At 37.3% G+C, this 16,972-nt stretch overlaps 1 protein-coding gene across 1 annotated transcript in view; it reads right to left on the bottom strand.

The window, feature by feature from the left end:
• Positions 1-16,972, bottom strand: part of LOC103748507 (ankyrin repeat and sterile alpha motif domain-containing protein 1B) — a gene marked incomplete at its 3' end in the record, with an annotated part of 501,190 nt that overhangs the window by 286,830 nt on the left and 197,388 nt on the right. Inside the window, exon 8 of the mRNA XM_008851154.1 lies at positions 15,813-15,979. Within this exon, the coding sequence (XP_008849376.1) occupies positions 15,813-15,979 (167 nt within the window). The remainder of the gene's footprint in view (positions 1-15,812; positions 15,980-16,972) is intronic.

Here is a 16,972-nt window from a genome sequence, read left to right as displayed (position 1 = left end):
AGGGAGAACATATGTCGATTTTTTTTCTGAGATTGTGTTACTTCACTTAGTATAATAGATTCTAGTTCCATCCATTTACCTGCAAATTTCATGATTCCATCTTTCTTTACTTTTGTTTAGTCCTTCTTTTATTAACAAAAAATTTTTCTACTTCTTCATGTCTTTGTCTCTATAAAGTTACTACAGTAACATAGGTATAAATATTAAAGAATGACCTCAATGCATCAAAACTGCAACAGTCAATAACATTATTCAAGACAGAGAGAAGAATAAGCTTCTACAGTGCCAAAATTCTTACAGAGTTGGAGATGACTGTACAGCACAACCTGTCTTGCAGGCAAATGAAATATAGAACTAGGGTAGTGACAAGTTGAAGACAGAATTGTAGATTCAAAAATAAGTAACACTGGCATGCTACTTGAATGCAGAGAACAATTCTCTCTGTAAAAAAAAAGATTGCTCAGGAAAGAACAAATACCAAAGGAACAAGAGGAGGAAATGGCCAGCTAAAAAATATAGACAGTAAGAAGGGGTTTCCTGGTACACACAAGAGGGCTACAGAAGCAAGGAAGTGTGAATTTTGAAAAGAGCCCCTGATCCCCCAAATGAAGCTCAGTCCTACAGTTAAAATTGATTGTCAACTGGACAGAATCTAGGGTCATCAGGAAACAAGCCTCTGGATATCCCTGTGAGAATACTAGGTTAGCTGAGGCGGGAAGACTCACCCTGAATGCAGGCAGAACTATTTCATGGGCTGGGTCTCAAACTGAATAAAAAGGAAAAATAGAGATCACAGTATTCCTAACTCTCTGCTCTCTGACTGTGGATAAATGTGACCAGCTTGTTCAAGCTCCTGATGCCTTGACTTAGTCCCCATCCTGGTGGGTATAAAAGAATTATTAAAAGCTCAATTATTTTGCCTGGCAACCAATCAAACTTGCATTCGCAAGAGCAGAAAGAGAAGAAAAAGAAAGAAAAATTAAGATCATATCATTGAAACTGGGGAACTGTGCAGGCAAGAAGAAAGTGAGTTGCAGTACCTGACTGTCTAAGAAATTCGCTTTTAAAACAACTCTACTGCAGTGTGCACAAAACTGCTTGTGGCATAAAAATTACCTAAGGAGTTTATTAAAAATAATCCACCCCCAGACACTGATTCAGTAGGCTGAAGTGAGAAAGACCTTCTAAAAACACTATTCAAGAGTGAGAGAAAGGGCAGATAGTAAGGAAGAAAAGTAGATTTTAATAGGAAATAATGAGAAACTAAGACAGATGGGAAAGTCAGCTAAAATGTGGGTGACACATAGAAAAATACATGTAAATGGCTAAATCGGATAAAATATAATCATAAGATGCCATGTGTTTCATCTGTGATGGGAACTAGTGTTAGGTACTCTCAATTACTTACTTTTATCTTCACAATAACCCTACAAGTTGTTATTATTATTATTATTATTATCATGATTACTTTTGCCATTTTCAGATAAGACATAAGAAGATCAGGGAAGTCTTTACCTAAAGAATTAACATTCATACACAAGACTCTTTTAATTCAAATTCTTATTCTCTATGCTATTAATACAACTCCAAGTCATAAATATATGGCACATTTATTCTGAAGCAGACGATGTTCACATCACTGATAATGTGTCTCACTGGCTCATTTTCTTTGCTCATTTCAGAACCTTTCACTTCCTGTTATATTGATTTCCTCGACCGCTCATTCCCTCTCTAACACCTTGCTTCTCATTATTAATTATTTGACAGGATAGACTGGCAGCTATCTGCTAAACTGAACTGTTGTGAAAGTATAGGCAATCAAAACTTTGGAGCTTTTAAAAGCACAGATGGTAGAAGTAAGAATTCTAGAAAAGTAAGTGAAGATAACAGCATTTTTTTTTAAATCTAAGTCTGAGCTTGAAATGGACCATACAGTTTTTTCTTTTTCTTTCTTTCTTTTTTTTCCATTCCCCATTACTAACTTCGAATATATCTCAGAAAATCTCAGGCCTTCAGCTGTTAGACACTGAATGAATTCCAATGTTCTTTGGTCATGGGTCAAATGATCTTATGATAAAACCTATTAGAAGTATGAGCAATTTCATCAATTTTTCTGGGTTGTTAGCCAACTATTCCATTAAAGTTAATTTGCTCTTCAAGGTGAGAAAACATTTCCCTGGACAGAGGAGTGAGTAGCTGTCATACTGACACACTCTTTAGCTCAGGCTCAATTCTGATTCCTTTCAGCATTAGGCAGCAAGATGGAATCCTTCATAATGGCAAGCTGTCCATTATGTGTCTCCAAAACTGTACTAAAAATTCCCAAAAGAGCAACTTGAAACAGAATTACAAGTAAGGTGATTATAGCAAATGAACAAAGTAACTGTAAAAAGTAACTAAAAGTGGTGAAAATTAACACTGTCATTATCTAAAAGGTGAGGTTAGGAGAAATTTCAAGCATTACTAAACATTCACTGAATATAAAAAGCATTGATTTTTGGAGCTGAGGGGATTGTTCAGTGGTTAAGAGCATTGGCTGCTTTAGAAGGATCCAGGTTCAGCTTCTACCATGTGACAGCTAACAACTGTCAATAACTGTCAGTAGCAGGGGATCTGATGCCCTCTTCTGGCCTCCATGTGGTGTACATACATGCAAGCAAAACACTCAACCACATTAAAAAAAGAAAAATAGAGTCGATGAGCGAGTGAGTTACCCCTCCCACCCAATCAGTCGACCTTAGTTGCATGTGGGGGAGGGGCTAAGGATATATAAGCTGAGAATTCCATGAGGCATCTCTCTCACCATTTTGTGAGGCTGTCAGGAAGTCACAGGATCTATATTTGAGTGTGGAATTTCCAGCACAGCTGTAAATGGGGGCACCCACTCTTCTTTAAACCCCCACTCTATGGTCTGTTAGCAAGCCCAATAAACTAGTTAGAGAGAAAAAAAAACAGTTAATGGAAATCTTCATTATTCCACCAAACTTGACGCCATGTTGGCAAATTCTTTGGTCTTTGGTTTCTTATTCCCATTTTTCCCCCCTCTTAAACTTCATTGTATATATATTTTATGTAACTTGCTTCAAGTTATAAAAAGGTGTTAAAATTAAAAAATAAACAAATAAAATAAAAATAAATAAACCAAAAGAATTTAAAGTATTCATTTTCAAGAAAAATCATAATAGCTAAGTTCTTCTACCAGGAAGCTTAAATCCAGGTTACAGATTAGAAATAAGAAAACTATAAAAACAAAATTTGGCTGCAGATTATACAAAATAACTTCAATTCACATCCAAGAGCATTTGGGAACACAGTTGACTCCACAGGCCTTTAAATGAAAAGTAATAATAGAGGACATGAATCTGGGGGTAGCAGAGTTAGGTGGAGACAGGAAGGGGTCTGAATATGGTAAAAATATAGTGTATGAAATTCTTTAAAAATATTAAATAAAATATTGAAAGATTTCAAAATAACTTGAAAACTTCATAAAGTTTTAAATATAAAAATTTAAAACACTTTAAAGAGTTTCCTGCCTTTAGATACTTTAACAACATGTTTATAATATTGAGAGATATTTCAGTATTATGTATGGTTTGAAAACATGCAAGATTGGGCAAGGTGGTTCACACCTGTAATCCCAGCATGTGGGACACTCAGACAAGAGGGTTGCTATGCGTTTCACATCAGCCTGGGCTACAGAAGGAGCCCAGAAATAATATGAAGACAATAATAGAATGTGGTATATCATAATATGCAAAAATCATCAAAATTACAGAGAAAAGGTAAGATATTAGTTGAAAAGAACTGTTTCAAAAATGACAGCAAATAATTTATCATATATTGAGAAATTTAAAAATTAACAGTATAATTAATGAGACATTTTCTATATTCTTATAGTAATTTCTTTTATGTATGTTACTGATAATCAAACATAGTATTTATAATGTAAGATTTCACCAACTGTTATGTATAATTATATAATAAATATATGACTTGACCAAAGATACTGATGATTCTACATTGTGAGGAAGTCAATGATATAATTTAACTGGGTATTTTGGTGTATCTCCAAAACAAACTGGTGACCCATTCATTATTTGGAAAATTAATCAATTAGATTCCATCTTAGAGCTCTTCTCATAGATCTACACCAAAACTGGATATCAGACACACTCCTTCATGCCTACAGTCATTTTGTCAACTCAACAATTAATTATGAAGCATGTGAGGACCCATGCTGAAGATATACACATACACATTAATCATTTCCCAGTGATCAGAAAGCTTATAAAACAAAGCCAAAACTAAAGATTCGTGGATCAGTAATATAAAAATTATGGAATTTCATAATATATTTATAAATACAACATAATGCTATTTGATCCAAAATAGAAGGATCAAAAAGGTATTGTGAAGAATGGTTTTAAATATGGTAAGTATATAGAAAAGAATTCAAGTATTATATGTAGATGAAACACTGTGAACACAGAAGGCTGCTTGCTTGAGAGTAATATGTTTGATTAAAACATTGTATTTACCTATTACTAGGAAATAAAACTGGAAACATATGCACTAGCTAAAAACAGAGAACTTTCAATGCCTCAGTTAAAAGTTGGCATTCAAGTCAGGTGTGATAGTACATGCCTTTAGGAGTTTAGGACTAGTGGGGCTACAGGGAAACTTTGTCTCAAAAGACCAAAAGAAAACAAAAGGTTAGTATTCAGTTCCACAGTGAACTTATTTTTACATCCACAAATTAGTGCATCTCTCAAACCTCATCAGAGAAGCTTCTTTTTACAGTAGACAGAGAGTAGCACAGAGACCCATAACTGGTCAACATGCGGAAAAAAGACTGCTGACATCTGTTTCATGTCCCTTCCTCCAAGGCTCAGGGACCATCAAGGAAGAGGTGGTAGGAAGGTTATAAGAGCCAGAAGCTGTGGATGACTATAAGGAAACAGTGTTTGGGGGACATGACAGGGCTGTTGCATATATGAACTCACAGCAGTTGTGACAGCATGCACAAGATGTACACAAGCTCAAGCCAGAAAAAAATCCCAGCATGGATGGCAGAGGTAGGCACTAAGTCCTACCACTAGCTAGGGAACTACCTGCAATTGATAGCTTCTAGAGAGTCAGTTTCCTTTAAGTGTGTGACCACTGGTAGGTCAATCATGCTCCAGTGAATGTCCACACATTCAAGAGTATTTGGGCATCACAAATTTAACTTGATGGGCTTTAAAATAAAGAAAGATGAAATAATGAAATTTGCAGGTAAATGGATGGATCTAGAAACTGTTATATTAAGTAACACAGACTCAGAAAAACAAAGGACTTATGTTCTCCCTCATCTGTGGATCCTTGCACCAAAACCTTATTAAGTGAGTGTATATCCTGATGCAACTGCAGGGACCAAGAATATGGAAGGGAAATAGGAAGATAAAGGGAAAGAAGGAACCTGAGCGAGAAGAACAGTAGGATAAAGGTTTTCCTAAGGGAGAGATATGTAAAAAGGGGGTAGTTAAAGCGGAGGGGGGAGGAGGACTATACAAAGAACTATGGGAATAAGGGGGGGGGTGGATTCTCCAGGTACACAGAAAAAAAAAAAGGCCTTAAGCACAGAAGGAACCCTACGGGGATAGAAGAAAGGCCTTCCAGAAGCAATACTGTTGTTAAGTGAAAATCCCAGTGCCAGAGGTGGGTTGCCCCCTATGAGCTGTTGACCTGAGGGACACCAGAGGTCCCCAAAACAATAAAGGCCATTGCCAATAATGTTGGTTGTACACTGGAAGTGGACAGAAAAACCCTATTCCTGAAGACACTGCAGGATCTGATCATGGGAGAGGGAGAAATGAAGCTTGGACTAAGCTGAAAACTCTCTGCCGCTGGATGGGTGGCTTTCATGGTGCCATAAGGCAACATGCAGATGACTTGGGGAGAACAGTCCCCTATAATTCTCCTCAACAATGCACTATCAACATACCAAAAAAGATGCTCTGCTGGTGCAGTAGTGGGGCACCTAGTGTATGTACCACCAGCAAATTTTCGATTGGATATAATGCCTGCTCCTAGGGGTGGAACACACATCTGGCACTGTAGACCAGACCAACCCTCTGAGGCAGGGGAGAATATAGGCCCCAGTAGGAAGCCACTGCAACAGCTTTTTTAGATGGAAATGATGCATCTGCTAAAGTACCATCCAAGCATTTGTATTTACACCCATAGGTTATCATAGCAGCCACTGTTTAGATGGTCTTGCTTCTTGCTGTGTGTATATTTATAGTAGATGGAATCCCACTGAAATGGGCCAACAGCTCTTGGAAAACAGATGATGCAAAGACCCAAAAGGTCAGTGCCTTGCCACAATGAGAGGAAGATCATCCCACACCTACTACCCCCTCAAAGGCTCAGGGACTTTTGTGGAAGAAGTTGGCAGAAAGAATGTAAAAGCCAGAGGATGGGGTGGAGTTCAACTGGAAGTGACCACAGACCATTATGCCAGCAAGCTATAGCCACACCTCCTTCCCACTGTCATCAAGGAGTCCTCAAGAGGTGAGGCAGTTACCCCTCCCACCCAATCAGTCAACCTTAGCTGCATGTGGGAGAGGGGCAAAGGAAAAATAAGCTAAGAATGCCAAGAGGCCCCTCTCTCACCATTTTGTGTGGCTGTCAGGAGGTCACAGGATCTGTATTTGAGGGTGGACTTTACAGTGCAGCCATAAATGGGGGGGGGCACCCACTCTTCTGTAAATAAATCCCTACTCTATGCTCTGTTATCAAGCCCAATAAACTAGTTAAGATTAAAAAAAAAAGGAGTTAATGGAAACCTTCATTATTCTACAAAATTGATTCCATGTTGGCAAATCCTTTGGTCTTTGATTTTTCTTTCTCTTTTTTTTTTTTGGTCTTTTTGAGACAGGGTCTCACTGTGACCCCAACTGGCCTGGAGTTCACTGTGTGGACCAGGCTAGCCTCAAACTCACAGAGATCTCCCAGGCTCTGCTTCCCAAGTGCTGGGATTGAGGATGTATGCCACCATGCATTCTTTACATTCTTTCTGCCATACATCTTATCCCTACTTTTCCACCCTTAAACTTCGTAGTATATATTTTTTGATGTAACCTGCTTCAAGTTGTTTCTGGAGGTGCTGGCAGCTCTGCGGGTCGCTGCAAGCTGCCGGGTGGGCTGTGCCAATCTACAGGGGGCTCAGGCTAGCTGCAGGATGCTCTCACTGTGACCGCGGGATGTTGGCCACCGTCCCACAAGCGCGGGGGAGCGCAGGAATGGCGGACGCAAAAGCTTCGCGAGTGAGTGCTGACAGGGGACAGCTCCTCTGGGGAGACTAAATCACAGGCTGGTCGCAGGCGCAGTGAAACACAGGATACAGCTCAGTTAGACTCAGTGATTCAGCTCCGTTTATTAGGGTAAAAACTAAATGATTTATAGTGTGGAGGCAGTAACAAAAGCCTCAGCTGATAGGTGCTCCTAAAATGCTTTATTTACATGAGGCGGTGGGCTTCTATGCTGTCAGACAGTGCCTGATTAAAACCTTGTAGTTTCTATGCCAGAGGTCATGTTTCCGTTAAGACATCTGTGATGGTCACTTCAAAGGTAAGCCAGGAGGAGAGCAGGAGGCACCCTGCTAAAAAAGGGGAGTTTCTTCCATCAGGCGCCAAGCCGGCTTGCGGCTATCCGGACATGGAGAGACTGTGACCCAAACAACAGGGGTCCCCAACACATGTTGGCAAATCTTTTGGGTTTTTTTGTCTGTTTTGTTTAGGGGGGGTCTTTTTGAGATAGGGTCTCCCTGTGGCCCCAGCTGGCCTGGTGCTCATTGAGTGAACTGGGCTGGCCTTAAATGCACAGAGATCTGCCAGGCTCTGCCTCCCAGGTGCTGGGATTGAGGACATGTGCCACCACGCCTGGCTTTGGTCTTTGATTTCTTATCCCTACTTTTCCACCCTTAAACTTCATTGTTTATATATTTTTATGTAACCTGCTTTGAGTTGTTTCTGGAAAAATGTGTTAAAAATTGTCTCTCTTTGGAATAATAAAAATATTCTTAAAATAAAATAATAGTAACAACAAAAAGAAGACACAGAGTTGAGGGCAGGTGAGGAGGGTGAGGATGGATTTGACAGGAGATGGGGGATAGAGTGAACATGATCAGAATACATTGTATGGAATGTGCAAGGAATTAATAAAAACACTGTTTTGTTATTATTTTTATTCTATGTATATGAGCATATTGCCTGCATGTATGTAAGTGTACCCATGTCATGCAATGCCAGTGGAAGCCAGAAGAGGGTGTCGGATCCCTTAGAACTGGAGTTATGGACAGTTGTTGGCTACCGTGTGAGTGATAGGATTCGAACCCAGGTCCTCTGCAAGAGCAGTCAGTGTTCTTAACTCCTGAGCCATGTCTCCAGGTCGTAAAAATACTGTTTTTAAGAAAAATTTCACTTTAGACATACTGATTTGGCATCAGTACTTGAATGATTGGAGATGAAGAGGTAAGACTAAAAGCAGTTGGAGAGGATAAAAGGCTCTTACAGTAAATGAGATAAGAGATGAAGAGTCTGAGGCCAGAGAATAGCAGGAATGATTAAATTTGAGGCTAAGTCAATTTTGAAGACTCTATAAAAGAGGATTATCTAATGGTTAATCATAGGTTTGTAACACATTGGCCAAAACTTCTTGCATGAACTACTCTCCCAAATTAAACCTCCCCCATCTTCTATTTATACTACTGACATTTTAGGAATTGAAATATGGGATTTATATTAACTCTCACTGAATTCTGTGTTTTTATTTTGAGCCAAGATTTTCAGCTTATTCCATTTTCAACAAGTTCAATTATTTGCCATGTTTGCTGTTCACGTCTCTAAGGTATGCAGGCCTGATTATAGCTTAATTTCTTTTTCATAGTAAAATATTGACTAAGAGAGATTCAAGAACTGAATGCTTGACATGTCAGTAGAGAAATCCTTCCACAAAGACACTGAATAGGGTGGAATTGGACGAAGACTATGAAACATAAAGATCAAGACAGTATATCTTTAGCAACACAAAAGACAATAGAAATGCTCTTTTATATGGCTGATAGAAAGTGGTAGCAACAGAAGAAATTACTTTTGGAATATGAAGCCACATCCATGGGACACCCTGCTAATAAGCCAGCACGGAAGGCTTGTAAAACCAAGGCCATACACTTTATAGCCTCGTACTCTGAGCTGCCGTCTCCTTAAAAATGGCTGAAATTCTGTGCTTGGTGGAACAAATGTCTCACTGAACTCTGTAACTTAGTTCTAACTAATTTAAGACAGTTTCCATTGACAGCAACTTATAACAACTTTCTTTTACTTGCAGTGTTTGCAATGTATCTCTTCACTCAGTGACCCTTTACTGAGAGACCACCACATGCAAGACTCTCTGCTAGGCAAGATGCAGAGATCAATTCCTCCTACCAAGTAAGTAATCCAGCAAGTACACAAGACAAAGAAGAAAAAGAAAAATCTTGTGAAATCGTTCAGAAGAGTGATTCTTACAGTAGCCATTTTCTCTCAAACACCTTCCTAGTATTACTACAGATATAAAAAGTTCTTACTGGCCAGGCATGTGGTACACACTTTAGTTCCCGCACTCAGGAGACAGAGGCAGGCAGATCTCTGTGAGTTCAAGGCCATCCTGGTCTACATGGTGAATTCTGGGCCAGCTGGGGCTACAGGGAGACCCTGTCTCAACAACAACAACAACAAAAATCTTATTAAGGTAGAAATATAGACAAAAATCTTATTCTGTTTCTGGATTCTTCTTTGAATATATTATATATTTAATACATGTATGTACTTAATGATACCAGTTGGGGGTATTAATACAGGTCATTTTGTAATTTCTAGGAAATCAGCTAGGAATATTTAAACCTAGATAAATATATGCGAACTTTGTAAAAGTTTTTTTCAAGCACAAAGATATGAATTGTTGAAGCTAGAAAATTTTTCCTAAGGGGTGTATCTCTAATGAGATAACAGTAGTTACCACTGCTTAACATTTTACTCCACCGTGAAAAATTCACATATGCTCAAGGATGCGCTGTGGCCCTGTAAGGAAAGCCATCTATGTTTCAAAACATTCACATCCCAAAGTTCACTTACAACCACTGAGGCTTCACATCATTATGTGTTTGAAAGTAAACTTCATTCCAGAAACAGTTATGTGCACTGTGTGTGTGTGTGTGTGTGCGCGCGCACACACACACACACACACACACACACACACATAGGGATGCAAGTACACGTGTGCACATCCATGTCATGGTCAGAGGTGAAGTTTAGGTGTCATTCCTCAGAAGATGTCCACCTTTTGAAATAAGGTCTCTCACTGGGACCTGGAGCTGATTCATCAAGCTGGCTGACCAGTAAACCCCAGAAATCCTCCTGTCTCCACCTCACTAACACTGGGATTATAACATACCACCATGCCTGGCTTTAAAAACCAAAAAACCAACTATGGGTTCTGGGGACCAAACTCGGGGCCTCAGGCTTACATCATAAACATTTTACCAACCCAGCTATATCCCCAGCCTTCAGCTTCAAACACTTGGCTTTTCAGCAACCCAATAGAATAACTCACACTTCAGACTGTGACAAGCAATTAAAGCTTTTTCAGGAGAAAAGAAAGTGAAATGACAGAAAAGATGTGCACTGGCTGAGTAACATTGCAGAGAACCTGCCAGAATATCTACTGCCAAACAGAGAACACTGTGCTACTGCCTAGATTTTCCCCCAGGAGAAAAAAGAGAAAACATTTCTTGCTTCAAGTGTCTTATTCATTTCTTCTAAACATAGACTAATGAGGTAACAATGCTTTTTCTGTTTCAAATCTATGAGAAACGCTTTCCTAATAGTTGGATTCTGCCTGTTCTAATCTTCATGTGCCATCAGATTTCTTGCAGCCTGCTGTGTTCACATTTAAGAACCATACATATTGCTTATATACCTGAAGAAAATTTGAACATAGGGGTTAGGGAAATGAAGAGAATGGGAGAATTTTCAGAATACTGTATATTCTTTTGAAAACTCAAACTTAATGAGGTGGTAAACAATCTGAAGATATTTCTTCAAAATTTATATTTTGTTATGATTATATAATATCATAATTCAACTTAGAAAATTGTTTCATATGCATATTGTAAGAGCATGCAGGACAGATTAACTTCTGAAATAAAATGAAGGGAGACAAAATATTTTAACTTGAGCTGGTCTTTGCATTAAATATAAAACCTCTGACTCATTAAAATTAATCATAATAGGAAATTAATTTTTAATTCATTTATAATAGTAAAATTGTTCAAATAAAATCAAAGATATTTGATTTAAAAATAAAAGTTCTTACATAAGGTAGCAGATTTTGTATCTTAAATTCCTGAATCTGAGTGCCCTCTATTGGAAAAAAATAGTCATGAACATTACACTGAATTAAGTTTAGCTAAAATACTCTGCGTTCAAGCTACATCACTAACATGTAAAGTATATTATGAATAATAAATATGAAGTCTTGGGACATATTTTCCTTTTATTTTGTATCTTCTTAATTACTTTTTAAATAACTCACAAGTGAGATGTCTCAGAGCATCTAAAACTAAATTTTTACCAAACAATTTGCTCATCATATCACAAGAAATAAATAACAAACAAAAATGATTTCCACATTTCACGTTCTGATATAATGCAAAATAATTGTAAGTTAGGACTGTTATCAGGGTATAATTTGAATTTGCCTAGTGATAACTGAAAATCTCCCTGGTAAGAACTATGTCTGTCCATTCCAGATACACACATTGCTATCCTAACCCTCAGTACTAGAGTAATGTGAAGTATTTGGGAAGCATTGGGTTGATGGTATGGCCATCAGGAGAAGATTCAGGCCTATATACAGAGCCACCAGAGAACTTGCTTCTTCCCTCTGTGTCCTCTGGGAAGACAGACACCTGCAAACCCAGAAGCAGGCTCTCATCAGGTACCAACTGCCTGCAGTTTCATTTTGGGCTTTCCAGCCTTTGGATTTGTGAGAAATAAATGTTTATTCTACAGCAACTTGTTATGAGTCAAAACTAAAACATTTCCTGGTTTTAGAACTTTTTAAAAACATATGGGAGAATCAGACAAATAAGTTAGCCACTACTAATCCTATCAAGTTTATTCTATCTCAAAAATATGTAATTTTGTGGTGTTATTAGGACCTCAGTTCAACTCTCATTTTAGGCCAGAATTTGCTTATAAAAGTCCTGGCAGACATTTAGTTCATTAGCTCAGGTGTATCCCTCTTAGGATACCTGGAAGCTTCTTAAAAGGACAATGCTCAGAGCTACAAAAAATGGATTTTTTTTTTTTTTTGAGACAGAGTCTTACTTTGCAGTTCACACTGGCTTCAAACTTCCTATGTACTCAGCCTGGCCTCGAACACATGATCCTCCAGCCTCAGCATCTCAATTGCTGGCTTTATAAGTTGTGTCAACATACTCCACTCCCTAAATGATTTTGACTTACATGATGTGGCACCTGACATATCAGTAGTTATTTCTTGGAGCCCCTCCAGGCTACTCTAACATGTAACCATTGATGATTATCACAGTCTGTACCCAGGATACCCAACAATCTGTACTTCTATCTTTCAAAATGCCACATTCATGAGAACTCCCCTACTCAAGATTTTATTCCCCTACAATTCTAAACTTGGGAGTTGTGTGGACATCTGGTCATCTACCTGTGTTCTCTGATATCATAGGGGGTGATATACAGTGTACTCCAGCTTCAGACTGCCCGGGATCAGGTCACGACACTCATACTTACTTTGTAAACTTGAGAAAAGTCACCAAATCCTTCTCTACCTTCATTTTTTATATGTAAAATGGGAGAAATAATATCTCAGTGAGCTATTGAGAGTCTTCAAATGGTAGACATTATCCTTATCTTTTATTCCCATCACTTTGAAAACCTACTCTCACAGTAAACCATTCTCTAAGTTATATGTGAATTCTTAGCTCTGTGCCTTTACACATACTATTTCTTCAAGCTATATACCTCTCATTCATTCGTTCTAACACAAATGCAAGGCACATCTCTCCTTCTTCCACAACCCATTTTAATCTCACCCTACCTCCATGAAGCCTCCAACTGAATACCTGTAGGCCTTCACTGATCTCTCACTTTTTAAAGTTCCTTTGGCCATAGAGCAACTTACTATAAGAAATTTAGCTGAGAATTTAAAATATTCGCTCTTAGTTTTAATCTTCACTGTGGCACCTGCCAGCTGAGCAATTCAATAAATCTATAGTGCCACAGTTAGAATTGCTTACTAGGACTTTAAATCATGTGAAAAATTAGAATAGGAGATAGCAAGAACCTACTAAATGTAAGTTCATAATATATATTTGTTTCATGTTGGTCTTTTCTACACACAGTGACTGGAGGTTCTTTGGGATGTGTATTTTGAAGTCTTTGAAGTCAAGTTCCATACTTCACATCTCCATTGCCTACCTATAACTTAAAACATTGTAATGGTGATCAGTATTGGGTAATATGAGACTATTGCACTGACCTTTTTATACAATGAGAGGACAATTAATATCAATACTCTGGGAAAATGGTTTGATGACTAGAAACAAATATCAGACAAAACATAATGAATACAAATAAAATACAAGCTACAGAGAAGGGTCAATGTAATTGGATTACTTTTTAAACATTCAATGACAAGTTTCTATCAGATTCATCTTCTGAAAGGCCAGTTCCAATGATGTCTTTTATCTGCCCAAAATCATCTAGATTTTTCTCATTTCCTAAAAAATAAATACCAAATTCTTAGCCTGACATTCAGAATCACGCATGACCTAACCTCGTCTATCCTTCTAATCTTATTTCTGGTTGTTCCCTTGTAAATTCTGTCATTGCAAATAAATAGGGTGACTTGCTCTTTCGTATACTGTCTGCTTTCCTGCCTTATATAACCTTTGGTATTTTCTATGACAATGGTTTCAGAGAACAGTCTTACAATGATTTGTCACAAGAGCAAAGAACAGTGTAGGAACCCATGGGCTAAACTTTCAAGAACTTAAATTAAATTTATAAGCATTCATTTCTCCCTTGCCACCATCACAATGCAATCTTCCAATAATAAAACAAAGCGATTATCTCATCACAAAATATGACATCCTATCAAAAGCTCCTGCCATCACTCCCTAAAATGTATAAGCTTATATCACACTCTCTAAGCATCCAGAGTACACACCCTGGGGCAGACAAGATGCAGAGTAAAGGAGAAACAACTAGGCTTCTACTTATACTGTCTTTACCTTCCTCGCTCTAGATTTCTTGTGTAGTAAATCTCATATATATATAGGATATATATATATATATTCACTGGGATAGTAACTTAACAGTTTAGATATCACTGATCTACAAAATTAGGGATTTGGGGAAAATCTTTAGGTTTAGAAGGGTAAGAAGTTGCCAATTTATAGAAACGTTTGAGGATGAATGTAAAAATCCAGACATCACGTATTACTTACGTGGTACAAATATGTTTCTAAGTAATAATAATAAATAATATAAATAATAAATAAGTTCTAAGTAACTTTCTAGATGATGCTAAGATACAAGTAACCTGTACTTTGCAAACAGAATGTATCTGTTTTATATTTCTAAGCAGGGGATTTTATCCTGACTACTAATAAATATTTCGTTTATTTAAGATTTTCATTTGATAAAACCTATAAGCTTTTAGAGTGATACATGTATAATTATTCATAGCTATTCATAAAGAATTGGGAAAAGGGCAATAATGTGACAGTGCAGAAAAAATTGGAACACAAAAAAGTAGGGCTAGGAGGTAAGTTTAGCCATAGAACTAGATTAGCAAGTACTTTGCAGAGAAACAGTGTCATGCCTCACTTTAAGTAACTAAATGAAGTTCATGTTCTCAAAATGGACAGTCACAATGCTTAGAATTATTTTTTAAGTTCTCAAAATAATATTACATACTGAATACAGTCTATTATTATTCATATTTTAGTAAAGTATAACACTGTTCTAACAAATTAAATTCTAAAAGTGAATAGTTTGTGTCAAAACAATCTATTTCCTTTATTATCACTATACACTACAAATCTTTCCTTTATAGGTCAAGAACATGTTTGAAAATCTTCATTTAAAACAATTTTTGCTATTGTGTTAACATAAAAAATGCACAATAGTCAAGAATATCCAACTCATGCTTTAGATTCTAAGATCTCAGACAAGAATCCCTAGGATCTGCATAGTATGAAAACAAGGGTAGGCTGAGCTTTCCCACCTTGACTTTTGGAGTGACTGAAAAATTATACTCATGGCCTAGCTCTATGTTTCTTCTTAAAGAGGAATTATAAACAATGTGAGGAAGAGAGACAAAAGAAATGTTTTCTTCTTTGGGAGTCAAAGTCATTATGCTCAGTTGAAACATTATGTTCAAAGAAACTGCAGCTTCCCTGTTACACACGACAGTCTAACAGGGAGACCATCACTAACTACTACTAGTAAATCACATTAAGCAAGTGGTCCACTACTGAATTACACAGTCAGCCCTTACAAAGCATTTCTTCCCCTAGACATGCTAGAGTGAACATAAAAGTCCAAAAACAACAGAGAAAAGACCAACAGGGAGAATGACTTTTTGTAGCGACCGAATCTGACAATTAAATCAACAAATCCCATGCCACTTAGGGGCATGCACTGAACTGGAAAGAGACGCAGTGTCTTCATTTCCCCCTTACTTACTACACTCTGGCTTCCATTTTTCCCAAGTTCTTCCTCTGAAATCTTGCTCAAATTATCTAAGTAGTGGTCTGATATCGTGTGGCACAAATCTTCAAAAGAATAATCCTTTTCCTGGCAGAGTTTTATTTCATCCAGGAGTTTTGACAGCTCTCCAGTCACAGTTTCACCTATAAGAAAATAATTCTTTCAGAAGTTGCAAGGCGGATTACCGCTAACACGGAATGTTTAACAAAGCAGACCTAATGACTATGCTGATGCAATACTAAAATACAATAAATAACACTAAGGAGTTAGAAATATCTGGCAAAAACAAGGTACTGAGACACTTAACATTAAAATTTTAACAAAGGAGATTCTAATTTTGCCTGTCAATTTTCCTTGTCAAAGTAAAAGTATTGAAAATTTAAAAATATAGATAGTAAATAATTTCTATAGCTTCATTTACTATAGGAATTGTTTCTTTGCAGTATGGGAACTGAACTTAGGGCCTCACACATGCTAAGCAGGAGCTTGACCACTGAGCTATAGCTCCAGCCCTAGAAATTTTTATTTTATTTTACGTGTATGGTGTTTTGCTTAATGTAAGGGCACCCATGTCATGCAATGCCCACAGAGGTCAGAAGAGAGTGTCAGATCCCCTGGAATTGGAGTAACTGACAGTTATTAAATACCATGTGGGTGCTGGGAAATGAACCCAGGGCCTCTGCAAGAGCAACTAGTGCGCTTAACCTCTAAGTCATTTCTCCAGCCCCAGGATTTATTTTCTAATAATCTTTTACTGACATTTTATTTCACTGACAGAATTTAATGATTCATTAACAAATCTGAAATAGTCCTGAGAGCTTACTTCCTTGTTTTAATAAACATTAAATAGTATTAACTTATTTAAATAAATAATTATGTAAGTAATCAGACATATACAATGCAATGGGAAAAAGAAGGACTAAGTTAAAAATATGTATCATCCATCAAAGCATAAATATTTTATAGGTTACATGGAAATATTAATTTTCCTTGACAGTTTCAGAAAAGTACTAAATGTGTATCATTTGTTCACAAAAATAATTCTGCAATTACAATACAGATCTTAATGCTTTTACTCTTAACTTAAAATACATTTAAGATGAGTTGACCATAGACATACAGGTCAATTCAGGAAC

Source organism: Nannospalax galili, unplaced genomic scaffold (genome assembly GCF_000622305.1).
Source record: "Nannospalax galili isolate Female #2095 unplaced genomic scaffold, S.galili_v1.0 scaffold885, whole genome shotgun sequence".
Lineage (NCBI taxonomy): Eukaryota > Metazoa > Chordata > Mammalia > Rodentia > Spalacidae > Nannospalax > Nannospalax galili.
The sequence above is the reverse complement of the archived record's forward strand: the minus strand, read 5'-3'. Positions and strand labels throughout refer to the sequence as shown.